General features: G+C 45.5%; 1 protein-coding gene across 1 annotated transcript in view; it reads right to left on the bottom strand.

Annotated features, from left to right (window-relative positions):
• The window catches only part of SCN5A (sodium voltage-gated channel alpha subunit 5), a 103,118-nt gene that overhangs the window by 21,322 nt on the left and 67,700 nt on the right, over positions 1-14,096 (bottom strand). The window contains exons 17-20 of the mRNA XM_054552283.2: positions 12,762-13,199; positions 11,121-11,282; positions 8,440-8,560; positions 7,092-7,246 (exon numbers count right to left, since the gene is read on the bottom strand). Coding sequence (XP_054408258.2) covers positions 7,092-7,246; positions 8,440-8,560; positions 11,121-11,282; positions 12,762-13,199 — 876 coding nt within the window. The remainder of the gene's footprint in view (positions 1-7,091; positions 7,247-8,439; positions 8,561-11,120; positions 11,283-12,761; positions 13,200-14,096) is intronic.

Here is a 14,096-nt window from a genome sequence, read left to right as displayed (position 1 = left end):
ACAGTTTTCTTCATGTATCTCTTATACATTTATTATTATATTTATTCCCAGTTATTTTATGCTTGCAGTGCTTGGCATGTAAGAAATATTTGAGAGATGTTACTTGTGACTAAATGGTTTCTCTTAGGATAAAACAACAACAATAGCAACAATTCTTTGCATATTCATTTCATAACTGGCCATATAATGTTTTTAAAATAGGTTTAAATTCTTTTCTAGGCAATCATATTATCTATAAATAATGATATATTTCTATCATTTTTAACTCTTGCTTTTATACTTGACTGGATTAACTTCAATTGTTTTATTTCCCAACTCTTATATCATGTGTTCAATTTTCTTAATTAATTACACTGGCTAGTAATTCAAGACTATTATTAAATAATGAGCAATAGCTAAAAAGGTAAATCATCCTTTTCCTATTCTTCACTTTAATGAAAACATTTCAAGTGGTTTTACTACTAATGATGATATAAGTTAATTTGAGAGTCAGTTTTTTACTAAATTAAGAAAATATATTTTATTTCTTTTTTTTGTCCTTTGGATTCAGTAGAAGAAAATATATTTTATTTCTATTCTTACCAGAGTTTTGAAAATCAGGCATTCATTGAAATAATTATATGGTTTTTTATCTTTGTCCTATTAATATAAATAGTTTTCCTAATATGGTACTATTTTCTCATTTTAGGATATGACACATTTGTCATATGATGTACCCAATCTTTTAAATATATTTCTAGATCCTATCTGCATGTATTTTATTTAAGATTTTTGCGTCACTATTCAGAAGTATGGAGTATGAAGCATAAAAACTGGCCTAGGTTTTCCTTTTGGTATACTTGAGGTTTTAAAAATCAGCATTATTTAGCTTTTAAGAAAACAATTTCTAGGCCAGGCGCGGTGGCTCACATCTGTAATCCCAGCACTTTGGGAGGCCAAGGCAGGCGGATCACCTGAGGTCGCGAGTCCAAGACCAGCCTGACAAACATGGAGAAACCCCATCTCTACTAAAAATACAAAATTAGCCAGGCGTGGTGGCGCATGCCTGTAATCCCAGCTACTCAGGAAGGCTGAGGCAGGAGAATTGCTTGAACCTGGGAGGCGGAGGTTGCGGTGAGCTGAGATCACGCCACTGCAGTCCAGCCTGGGCAATAACAAGAGCAAAACTCCATCTCAAAAACGAACAAACAAACACACAAACACACACAAAAAACAATTTCTAGACTTTCTATCTTTTTTCATGCACTAGAGTAAATAGCATTGGAATTATTTTCTTCCTTGAGAATGTGAAAGAATCTGTTTTCGGAGATGTGAGAAATTAGATTAGCTAGTGGTTATCAATTTGGTTGCTTTAAATTTTCAAGGAATCAGCTTTGGAATTTTATATCAATGTTACTATTTATTTTCTAATTCATTAATATATGTTTTTATTACTGCAGATCATATGGGGCAAAGAAAAAAAGGTTTTTATTTTATTAATTACTTGCCTAGGTTTCTTTAAGATTATTTTGTTATATTTTTAATTTCTTGAGTTAAATAATTTATGTTCTTTCTATTTAATAATAAAAGTATTTAAGTAATGAATTTTCCTTTTATTACAGCTTTGGCTGTATTCCACATGCAGTATTCTCAATACTGTTATTTTCTAGTTTTTTTCTACCAGTCACAGCTTTTTCTCTACCTCTATACTTTTCTTATTTTTCCAGATCTCACATGGACAGAATTAATGGAATCACAATCTTTGATTTATAGCACACTATCATCACCTTTGGTGCATGAGTGGCCTTCTTTTGTTAATTAGTTAATTAATCAATTGAACCCCCCTAAACTACCACCAACCTATTTTCTGTTTGATCCAAGGTTTACTTAAGAATGACTTTTACATTTTAGGTGGTTTTTTTTTTTTTTGAGACGGAGTCTCGCTGTCGTCCAGGCTGGAATGCAGGGGCGCGATCTCGGCTCACTGCAAGCTCCGCCTCCCGGCTTCACGCCATTCTCCTGCCTCAGCCTCCGGAGTAGCTGGGACTACAGGCGCCCACCACCACGCCCGGCTAATTCTTTGTATTTTTAGTAGAGACGGGGTTTCACCGTGTTAGCAAGGATGGTCTAGATCTCCTGACCTCGTGATCCGCTCATCTTGGCCTCCCAAAGTGCTGGGATTCCAGGCGTGAGCCACTGCGCCCGGCCAGATGTTTGTTTTTATCCTCCTATTTTTTCCATTTCTAGTACTTTCCATATCTGTAAAATAGGATTAATAATAATACCTATCTCATAGGGTTATTGTGAGAATTAAATGAATTAATGCTTATAAAATGCTTAAAACAGTATCTGGAATATAGCTAGTGCTATTTAAGAGTTAGCTATTGTCATTATTATTATGTTAGGTCAAATTTATTATATATATATGTATTTAGATCTCTCATTGTCTTGTTCTTTCCACTTGAATCTCAAGAACTAATAGAAATATGGCAAAGTTTCCCAGTACTAGTGCACTGTTGTCACTTTTTCCCGTTTTTTTCTCCAGTGGTTTTGGTTTTATATATTGAAGTGCTATGCAATCCCAAGCAAATGTATACATAATATTTACACATATAATAATATATAAATATGCACTTATATAAGTGTATATAATTATATAATATATACTTATATTTATATATAGGTTTATATAATTGTATATAATTATATAAATATATGTATATATAATTATATAAATATATATTTTTATAAAGATATATTCATATATTATATGAATATATTTATATGGATTATATTTATATATTTAATATACAAATATATTTTACGTATTTATATATTTGTACACATATATTTATATACTTTGTATAATCTATATTTATATATTTTGTATAAATCTATATTCTTTTATAGATTTTATATATTATATTTATGTGTATGAATATATATGTATTTTATACACACACACACACACACACATTTTTTTTTTCTTTTTTTGAGACAGGGTTTTGCTCTGTCACCCAGGCTGGAATGCAGTGGCATGTTCATGGCTCACTGCAGCTTTCACCTCCTGGGCTCAATCAATCCTCCCACCTCAGCCTCCTGAGAAACTGGGACTACAGACATGTGCCATCATGTTTGGCTAATTTTTCTTTTTTGTAGAGATGGGGGTCTCACGATGTTGCCTAGGCTGGTCTTGAATTCCTGGCCTCAAGCGGTCCTCCTGTCTCAGCCTCACAAAGTGTTAGGATTATAGGCATGAGCCACTGCACCCAGCCAATAGTTATATTTTTATTATAGGTTGGACCCTCTTTGTTTCATCTCAAGCTTTTAACTTCGAATTCAACAAACAAAAAGCACCCTGAATTTGTTGTCATTATTTGCATTTGCCTGATCTACTTTATTAGTTCACTATATGTATAATATATAATATATTACATATATTCTTATATATAATATATATTAATTATATATAATTAATATTATATAATAAATTATAATAAAATATAATTAATTATATAAAAATAATTAATATTAGTTGTATATAATATATATTATTATATATTATATATTATATATGTAATAAATATATATTATATATTATATATGTACATATATTATATATAACGTATGTACATATAATATATAATATATACATATATTATATATAACGTATGTACATATAATATATAATATATACATATATTATATATAACGTATGTACATATAATATATAATATATACATATATTATATATAACGTATGTACATATAATATATAATATATACATATATTATATATAACGTATGTACATATAATATATAATATATACATGTATTATATATAACGTATGTACATATAATATATAATATATACACGTATTATATATAACGTATGTACATATAATATATAATATATACACATATTATATATAATGTATGTACATATAATATATACACATATTATATATAATGTATGTACATATAATATATACACATATTATATATAATGTATGTATATATAATATATACACATATTATATATAATGTATGTACATATAATATATACACATATTATATATAATGTATGTACATATAATATATACACATATTATAATGTATGTACATATAATATATACACATATTATATATAATGTATGTACATATAATATATACACATATTATATATAATGTATGTACATATAATATATACACATATTATATATAATGTATGCACATATAATATATACATATATAATGTATGTACATATAATATATACATGTATTATATATAATGTATGTACATATAATATATAATACATACATATATATAATGTATGTACATATAATATATAATATATACATATATTATATATAATGTATGTACATATAATATGTAATATATACATATATTATATAATGTATGTACATATATTATATAATCTATACATATATTATATAATGTATACATATATTATACAATGTATACATATAATATATAATATATGTACATATAATATATAATATATACATATAATATATGTACATATAATATATACATATAATATATGTACATATAATATATAATATATAATATATACATATATAATATATACACATATATTTTATATATATATTTGTGTGTGTGTGTATGTGTGTGTGTGTATATATATATATATATATATATATTTTTTAGACAAGGTCTTGCTCGGTTACCCAGGCTGGAAGGCATTGGTATGAACAGGGCTTACTGCAGCCTTGACCTCTCAGGCTCAAGCGATCCTCTCCCCTCAGCCTCCTGAGTAGCTGGGACCACAGGCATATGCCACCATGCCCAGCTAATTTTTAAAAATGTTTTTGTAGAGGTGGGGTCTTAACTATGTTGCTTAGGCTGGTCTTGAACTCCTGGGCTCAAGCCACCCTCCTGCCTTAGCCTCCCAAAGTGCTGAAATTACAGGCGCGAGCCACCATGCCTGGTGGCTTTTAATATTTCTGAGTTGCATTGTTTTAGGTTTGTCATTTGAAAGCACATGGCTCAAGGTTTTTTTTTGATCCCTCCTGAGTCCTTTCCTTTTAAAAGATGAATTTTATCCAGTTACATTTATTATTAAAACATGTGTTTGATCTTGCCTCTATTATATTATTTTGTTTTCTGATTTTATGTTTTCTTGTTGCTTCTTTTTTCTTCTACCTTTTGCTGTGAGATCTCTGTTTTTTCTTTTTTTAAAAAAAAAATTTCCCTCAGCAATTTGGAAAGGATATAGTTTGCTTTCTGTTAAACAAGTTTACTACTTTAAATAACACACTCAGATTTCTCTTTTTCTCAATATATCATTGACGTGGTTTTTTAACAACAGAGCTTGGCTGTCTACCCTGATTAGATTCACCAGATGCTTGCCAAAACTCCTCCTCACTTATGCCAAGCTGGGCTTTCCCTCCACAGCCCAGACGAAATGGCTCTGGCTGCCCTTGTTTGTGGCTGTTTAAAAACAAAACTCGTTAACATATTGTCAAACCATCTTTCTCTGAAGCCTACAGAGATTTGGCTCTAGCTGCCAATGGTAAAACAGCAGGCGGGCTGCAAGTGATGGCTCCAGGCCCATTCTGGAACAGGGGTGAGGCAGCATCGGGTGGGGTGGGAGGCCCAGAGGCTTCAAAGTGACAGCCACAGTGCCTCCCCATGGTCTAACTCCACAGGAGGAGGCAGCACGGAATGGAGGCACATAGCCTTGGATGTGCCTCTCACTCTGCAGTCTAAAGCATTCTCTGTTAGTTGCTCATCTATGGGGTTCTCACCTCCCCAGCAATACAGGCTCTTACTTTCCCTGGTCCAGCAAAGTTTCCACAGGCTCTTACTTCCTCTGGTCCAGTAAAGTTTCCATGTCTTTTTTTTTCTTTTTTTAGACAGAGTCTCACTGTATCCCCCAGGCTGGAGTACAGTGGCATGACCTTGGCTCACTGCAACCTCTGCCTCCCGAGTTCAAGTGATTCTCATGCCTCAACCTCCCAAGTAGCTTGGATTACAGGTGAGTGCCACCACACTCAGCTAATTGTTGTAGTTTTAGTAGAGATGGGGTTTTGCCATGTTGGCCAAGCTGGTCTCGAACTCCTGACCTCAGGTGATCCACCTGCCTCGGCCTCCCAAAGTGCTGGGATTACAGGTGTGAGCCACTGTGCCCGGCCATCTTCTGCCTTCTTAATCACCCCTCTCCCTGCTTCACCAGCCCCTTCCAGAACCCCCTCCAGGGCTGTTCCATCTCTTCCTAGAAGTGCTTGGAGAGATTAGAGCAGCATGCCTGGGAGCCAGATGGGGCAACCCTGGAGGGCCTCACTGCTCCTCCTGGCTTCAACACCTCCCTGTTCTCCACAGTCCAACTCTATCTGCTTCCTCCAGGGATACTACCCTGATTGCTCCACCCCTTCCGGCCTCTTATCACCCTGACTGGGTGTTCCTGAGGCCAGGGCTGGGGCCTCCTCCTGTAGCTCCCACATGGCTGAATACACAGAGCTAGATACAAGGAGGGCTTAGAAGACTGACCGAACAAATGAGAAGTCAAGGCAAAGGACTCTGGAATCTGACTGCTTGGGTTCAAATGCCAGATCTGTGGTTCCTGAGTGGTGGGACCTTGAGCAAGTTACTTAATGTTTCTACAAAGAGTTGTCATGGGGATTAAGCATCATCATGCGTGAACTACAGGGCACAGCCTCTAGCCTGAAGACATGGACTCAGCGGAGCCAGCACTGTACTATGAGCCAGCATGGTTAACTGCACTGTGACAGCTTGACAGAACACTGATGCTGTGTGCAGGTGGGTGTGTCACCAGAGCTCTGGTGTAGGAGGCTGGTGATCTGGGGCAAATAATTTCCCTTTTGTGGAACAAAGACGAAGGCCTGGACACATGCCCTCTGCGAGCCCTTCCTGCTCTGGCCTCCATATGTGCTGTGGGTGTTGAGAGTTTGTGAGCTGTTCCCTGCTCTGGGGGTCTGGGAAGCACATTTTCAGCAGAGGCTCTGCCCCAGTTTCTGACCTGACTTTCCAGCTGGAGACCTCCTTTCCCTGCCCTCCCCTCCTCCTCCAGCCGTCCCTGTCACAACCCTGCATCCCCAGGAGGGTACCAGCGCTCCACTGCTGAGTAAGATCATGAAGATGATGAATGTCTCGAACCAGCTGTGCTCCACGATGTGGTAGCAGGTCTTGCGCAACTGCCACCAGACCTTCCCTGGGGCCTGTGTGGTGTCCACTGCACAGCAGGGACAGCGCCGGACACAGCCTATGGGAAAGAGTGAGGGTCAGGCCCAGCTCAAGGCCTGTGAATGCCCACATCTAATGGCAGAAGGTTGGATGGTTGAAGAGATGACTGAGAGAAAGAGCTACGATGATGGAGGTGGCGAACAGGGCAATATGGTGAGCAGGGCCGTGTGAGCGAGGGCCGTGGGCACCGCCCATGGGGGCTGCATGCTCTGCGGGCACTCTGTGAGGAGCATGGATGGACTGAGCACCCAGCGAGTGGGTGAACAGCCTGGTGGGTATGGGCAGGGACAAGGCTGGGCTGGGATAGGTTCCAGCTTGTCCGCTGCTCATCTGGGAAACTGTTCCCCGGGGAAAATGGTAGGAACTCCTGGGCATTCCCTGGGTCTTCTCCATGTTTGTGGTTTCTGAGCCTTGGGAAGGGCAGGTCCCTCAATGAGAGCCCCCATGGATGTGTCACATGGAGGGCAAGCTCTTATTTTGTTTTTCTCTTTTTTTGAGATGTTTCACTCTTGTTGCCCAGTCTGGAATGCAATGGTGCAATCTTGGCTCACTGCAACCTCCGCCTCCCAGGTTCAAGAGATTCTCCTGCCTCAGCCTCCTGAGTAGCTGGGATTACAGGTGCCCGCCAGTGCGCCCAACTAATTTTTTGTGTTTTTAGTAGAGATGGGGTTTCACTATGTTGGCCAGGCTGGTTTCGAACTCCTGACCTCTGGTGATCCACCCGCCTTAGCCTCACAAAGTGGGGATTACAGGTGTGAGCCACCGCGCCCGGCCAAGCTCTAATTTTATCCCCAGCTACCCTCCAAATATACCACCAATCCATAAAAGCTATAGATGCCAATCAACATGGCCACATGTCATCCCTGCTTCAAGGATTTACAGAGGGCCTACTATGTCAGGCACCGTGCCAGGGCCTGGTGGTACAGGAGCGAATTAGACCCAGACCCTACTGCTGTTGGGCATACAGTGGTGCTAACACACCACAAACACAGTGTCTCCAGTCCTTGGTGCACCTGTCCAGCCCAGCACTCCATGGGCAGACATGTCAGGCAGATGGAGGAACCCCCAGGGTCGCAGAGGAATGGAGGAGGTGGGCAGATATCTAAGGCAGGGTGTTGGTGCCACGTGGCCCTGGGCTCCAAGGAGCTGCTGGTCCTCCTGTCCCCTCTGGGTGGAACTAAGGCTAGGGCAGAGGGCTGCCCGGGTCATTACCTTCGGTGAAGCAGTCCTCTGGATCCTTGACATCCTGGCCGAGGTCGGGGATCTGCTCCAGGAGCTCAGCGGTGTTGGTCATGTCTGCTGTGCTGCCCTCGGAGCAACTGTCCTCTGGGGTCTATGGACAGGGATGTGGGACAGGGTGGGAAAGGGTGTGAGTGTGGGCTGAGTAGCAGCCTTTGGCCTCGAGCCCAGAGTCTGCAGGAGCTTGGGGCTCCCTGAAGGGAGGCAGCATCTTCATGACGCACCCTGGGACCTGCACAGAGCCACCTTTTGCCGGTCAGGGCTGGGCCAAGGCTGGACCTCGGGGTTCCCGGGTCTGTGATTCTGGTCTGCTGGAGTCTAAGACTGGGGTGTGGGGGCTGTGAAAGGGCTCTGGGAGGCCACTGGGGATGGGGACTGCATCTAGCTGGGAGCGAAACAGACATGGGGTAGCAACATGGACACATCGTGGTGGTGTGGCACACACAGTGGAAACAGGCATGTCACATCCAGAACAGAGTCAGAACCAGGATCCCAGGCAACACACAGGCAGCAAGGTCAGATCGCAGAGAACACGCCAGCAACCCCACCCACACATTTTGTGCGGTTCCCGTGGGTTCTGGTGTGCTGGACAGAGCCTGGAGACTGAGAAGGTGATGGAGCCCTCCACTTCCTGTCCTTGCAAGTCTGCTGCCCTGACCTCAATAACTTGATTATAGGGAGGCTACAGAGAGGCATGTGCATGCAGGTGTGCCCTTGTGAGTGTCTGTGTGTGTCACTTGTGAGTATGGGTGTAAAGGGGTGTTACAGGGGCCACTGTGGGTACTCTGCCCAATCCCACTGCATAAGACCAGCGCACCCATTCCCAGACACTGAATGCTAGCTGCTTAGCTGGCCCTCCTCCAGAAAATCATCTTCAGCTGGGGGACTGCCATCCCGAGGGGTGGCCGGTGCCCAGCAGCCACTGATACAGGAACACAGAAGGCCAGCCCCTAGCCTTGAGTTGGGACAATGCTGTGGTGCAATTCATGCCCCAGAGCTCTACTTGGGACAGGATGAGGCTGACTCCAGCTGGAAAGCCGTTCCGTAGCTTCCTTCTTTGCTTCATCCTGTTTCTCGTACTTTCTCATGGGTTTCTCCTGAGAACACCCCTCAATAAGTCATTTGCACAGGAATCCCTCTGCTTCTAGGGAACGGGACATAAAGATGGGTACATCAGGGGAGGAGTGTCAGTGAAGGAAGAAAATCCATCGTTTGCATCAGGTCAGGTCCAAAGCCCCTATCTCCGCTGCCCCCACCTCACATCATCTCAGGCTCAGGCTCCATTTAGAGAGGGGTTTGTCTGAATTCTTGGGCATGGCTATGCTCCTATGGCTGCCTTCTTTCTTTTCTTTTCCTTTGATGAATCAATCTGCTGATGTCTCAGGGGCTTCTTTTCCATTTTTGAGATCTGTGATGGGAAAGGGGTGGATTCTGGAGGGAAAACAGAGCCTACTGCTCAGAGAAGGTGGATCCTTGGCCAGAGAGGTGAGGCTCAGGCTTTCGTGGTCCCCCGTGGCTTTGAGGGTTCCTTCCCCCCTCCTCCCAGCTCAGTTGGGGGACGAAAGGAGTTGGGTGATGAAAGGGGCAAGCCAGAGGAGAGCAGCATGCTTATTTTTTCTTTCCAAACACTGGAGCTGTCTGAAGTCCATGGGGCTGTCATGTGAGAGGACACGTTCTCAGGTCCTACTGCAGGTGAGATGAGGGAGTCCCTTTCCCGGGAAAACCCCAGCCTGTGTCTCCCTTATATAGGCTCCCCCATGAACTGATTTGAAGAAAGGAAGACTTATAAAATTCATTCAAAGGTTAGCATCCGTATGACAGAGCCACTTCTCTCCCATGGCCTTCTGCCTCTCTCCTGTGTCCTCCTGTCCCCACATGTCTTCACAGCTCAGACCATCAGGGGGAGAACCATGATCTGCACAGTCAGGAAGATGACTCCAGTACGCCCTTGTGCTCCAAAAACTGACCATGCTTGCAAAGCTCACATGGGCCCATCTCACAAAAGAGGAAGAGGCAGAAGTGCTGGATACAGTGAGGTCAGGCTGCAGGACAGTGGCCACCAAGCACTCTGAACACGTGGCCTCCACCTTCCGTGGGCTAGATGTGAGTGAGGCTGGGCAGCTTAGTCAGCAATGCCACAAGCCTTTTGCTCAGGGGTTGCGAACTCCAGTGCTTACAGAATCAGGCGGGTAACCTGTTCACCATGTTGGCCAGGCTGATCTCGAACTCCTGACCTCAAGTGATCCACCTGCCTCGGCCTCCTAAAGCATTAAAATTATAGGCGTGAGCCACCGTGCCCAGCCTCCTGAAGTCTTCTTTGGATGGGGAGATTCACAGGACAAACATTTGCCAAACAGGACCAAAACACAGGGATGGAGTATGTGGAGAGGGTGAACACATGGAGGTATTGGGTTAGTCCTGCATCAGAGTTTGGGACCAGAATTTCCAGAATTTCCCGTTGGCCCTGGACCCTGTACCATCTCTCCCCTGTCAGGACAGGGATGCCCACCCTCCCCTCTGCAGACTGGTCTTCCACGCTGCCTGTGACAGTGGCTGTGGCTCCCAACAGCAAATGCTGGCGTGCACCTCTCACAGCCTGGCTCTGACCCAAGCAGCAGCACCCAGCTGGCTTCAGGGACAAAGGCATGCATTACCTCACCGCACCCTGGGGCCTGGGGTTCCGCTTTCCGCTGCTGCCGCCGGTCAGCCTGAGATGCACTGGCCTCAGCCTCAGAGGAGGCAGTTGCTGACACCTGGCTCCAGGTCCTGGAATCCGGAGGGGCCTCTGGGCCACCGGACACAGGCTGGGATTCCTGCTGAAAAGACCCCAGCCTATGAGCTGAGTCCACACACCCAGCCAGAGGGTCTCCAGGGCCCTGACCCTGGGGGTTTCAGACCCTGCCCATGCATCTGAGGCACTGCCTCCAGCTGTCTTCATGGGGCCTCCATCTCACTGAAGACCCCTCCCTCAGGGGACCTGAGCAGGCAGGTGGGAGGCTCTTGGTAGGTCCAGACAAAGGGCCTAGAGACAGAGGAAGCCCCTGGCCAGCCTGGCATAACTCCCCCTCCCCAGACTCCCTGGAAGGGTGCAGCTGGGTCATGATGCCCACCTCACAAATGCTGGCCACTGTACTTAGGAAGGTCACACTGACTTCCCTCATGAATCCCCATGGCACTCCCAGCTTGTGTGTGCACGCGCGCGCACACACACACACACACACACACACACACACACACACACACACACACACACACACACACACACACACACACACACACACACACCCGGGAGCCAGAGTCAATGGGCTCAAGAGAAGGAACAGAGAAGGGAAAGGAGAACAGCTGGAATTCCCCTCCTGTGCTGGAGATCATTGGAAACTGTGGTCCTGGCAACACCAACACTCCCTCTCCCTGAGCAGACATTGCCACTGCCCCGAAACCTGACTTGAAAGGGTGGCCTCTGGGACCACAGGGAGGCAGGAGGACGTGAAACCAAGCCCAGAGCCTTAGATCAAGTTCCACACATGGGGAGCGGTTGCTCTCCACAGCCAGGCCCACCCACTGCAGGCTCAGAGGAAGCAGCCAAAATGGGCCTGACTCAACAGGGAGAACACTCCTGGGGGCTTGACCTAAAGCCCTGAGGAGAAGCCATCTGAGCCTGGCCCAGGCCAAGGGAAAACGGAGGGGAGGGGAGGGGTAGGCCCTGCCTGCTTTGTGCAGACTCTGGTCCCAAGTGTTAAAAATAACAGGTTGGGAGATAAGATAGAGCTGTCCCTGACACCTCAGTCTTAGGGATGCTTATTTTTAAATCTCAGAATGAGCCCTGGGTGTGGGAGGAGGGGAAGGGGCAGTCTGGAGGTCAGAAAACCATACTTCTCTTTCGCCAAGACGCTCTACCTTGCCAGTCCTGGAGCGGGGACAATGGTCAGTGTGGGAACTGGGGGCTAGAGGCTCTGTTCTAAACTCATGAGGAACACCTAGCAAGTCTCTCTTGCCATGCCTCCGTTTCCCTGTCTGTACAATGAGCTCCCTATGCCCAGCCAGGGCATGAGTGGTGGATAGCAGCCCCTCCGCAGGTCAGCTTCTGGACTGAGTTAGGAAGAGAGGGTTGAGAGCTGGTCTCAGCACCCCTCTGAGAGGCTGGCTGTTGTGGGGTTGGCCTACCTTCTACCCCTACCCACTGCCAAGGTAGTCTGGCAGGGGAAGCTGCTTTGAGTGAGGCTGGGTGGCCCGGACAGCAGAGCTCTGGGCTCTGTATATGTAGGTGCCTCATACATGCAGGGGTGAGGGCCCACCTGCTTGCTGGACTCCTCCGTGCCCAGGCTGTTCTCCTCATCCTCTTCTTGGTCATCTGTGTCTGACTCGGCCACAGCGATGGGCACACACACGGGCTCTGGATCCCCAGGGGTGCCCTGGCCCGGTTGCTTGCTTTCCTCAAACCGTGTTTCCTTGCGGGTGGGAGGCGCCTTCTCCGTCTCTGGGGGTGGTGGGGAGTAGGGGGTGGCAATGCAGCTGGGCAGCTGGCCCTGAGCGGCAAGGGCTGCAGGCTTCTGAGGCCGCTGCCGCAGGAGACCACAGCAGAAATCCCAGGTGGTCCGCTTGACAAAGCGCAGTCCCCTCTGGATGCGGGCCAGGGCCAGCTGGAGGTTGTTCAGCTCTCTGTCCTCATCAGGGGCTGTGAGGTTGTCTGCACTGAAGGAGCTGAGCAGCAAGGCCAGGAAGAGATTCAGGACCTGTCGAGATAGTGGGTCAGGCTCACCAAGGCACTGCACCATGCCAAGCCACCCAGTCCCAGTTCTATGATGGGGAAACTGAGGCCCAGAGACTTTTAAGACTGCCTGTGACAAACAGCTCCGAGGCTCGAATCCAGGGCCCTGAGCCCTCATCCTAACCCCTCATTTTATTGAATATGGAAGGTTTGGCTATAAAAGAAAATACAAACTCGAAGCCCTCTTTCCAAGGGCCCAGACACAGTCTGAATTGAGGATGTCGTGTCCTGGCTCAGGTTCAATGGGAGAACTATGTGTGCATTCAGTGTCAAAGCGAGGGGCTAGCCCAAAGTCACACACATTGAGCCCTGTCTTGGCACCAGCAGCTTCTACACACAAGCCTTATTCTCCCTTTACCTCCTCCTGCTGCCTTAGGAGTAGTGAGGGGCAGAGGGGTCAGGATGGGCACAGGTCTCCTTCCTGGGAAGTGTGGGTCCAGGGACAAGACAGAATCCCACCGAGAAGCCACACAGAGCTTTTGGGACTTTGCTGGAAAGAGGAGGAGCAGTGACCTGCCTCTGAGCTCCCCACTGAAGCCAGCTTGGTGCTCAGAGGCCTGGAGCTGCTGCTGTAGGGCACACACCACCTGAGGCCCAGGTCTGCCACACTTTCCAGGTGAGTGACACTGGGACTGGGCAGAGAAAGGTGCAATAGCTGGAAAAGAGGTCAGGAAGGCACAGGCAGCCCTCAGGCACTTGGACTAACCATGGGGTCAGGCCATGGAGAGCTGACCGTGTCTAGGCTGTGAGGGGTGCTAGGAAGGGTGCTGTGTGAAGGTCAAGGGCTGCTATGCTGCAGGGAGCCAGGGGAGGGTGCAGTGTTGGAGGTTCCACAGGGCGCAGTATTTTATTGAGGTCTATC

The sequence above is a fragment of the Pongo abelii genome, chromosome 2 (genome assembly GCF_028885655.2).
Source record: "Pongo abelii isolate AG06213 chromosome 2, NHGRI_mPonAbe1-v2.0_pri, whole genome shotgun sequence".
NCBI lineage: Eukaryota > Metazoa > Chordata > Mammalia > Primates > Hominidae > Pongo > Pongo abelii.
This window is presented reverse-complemented; position numbering and strand designations above follow the sequence as displayed.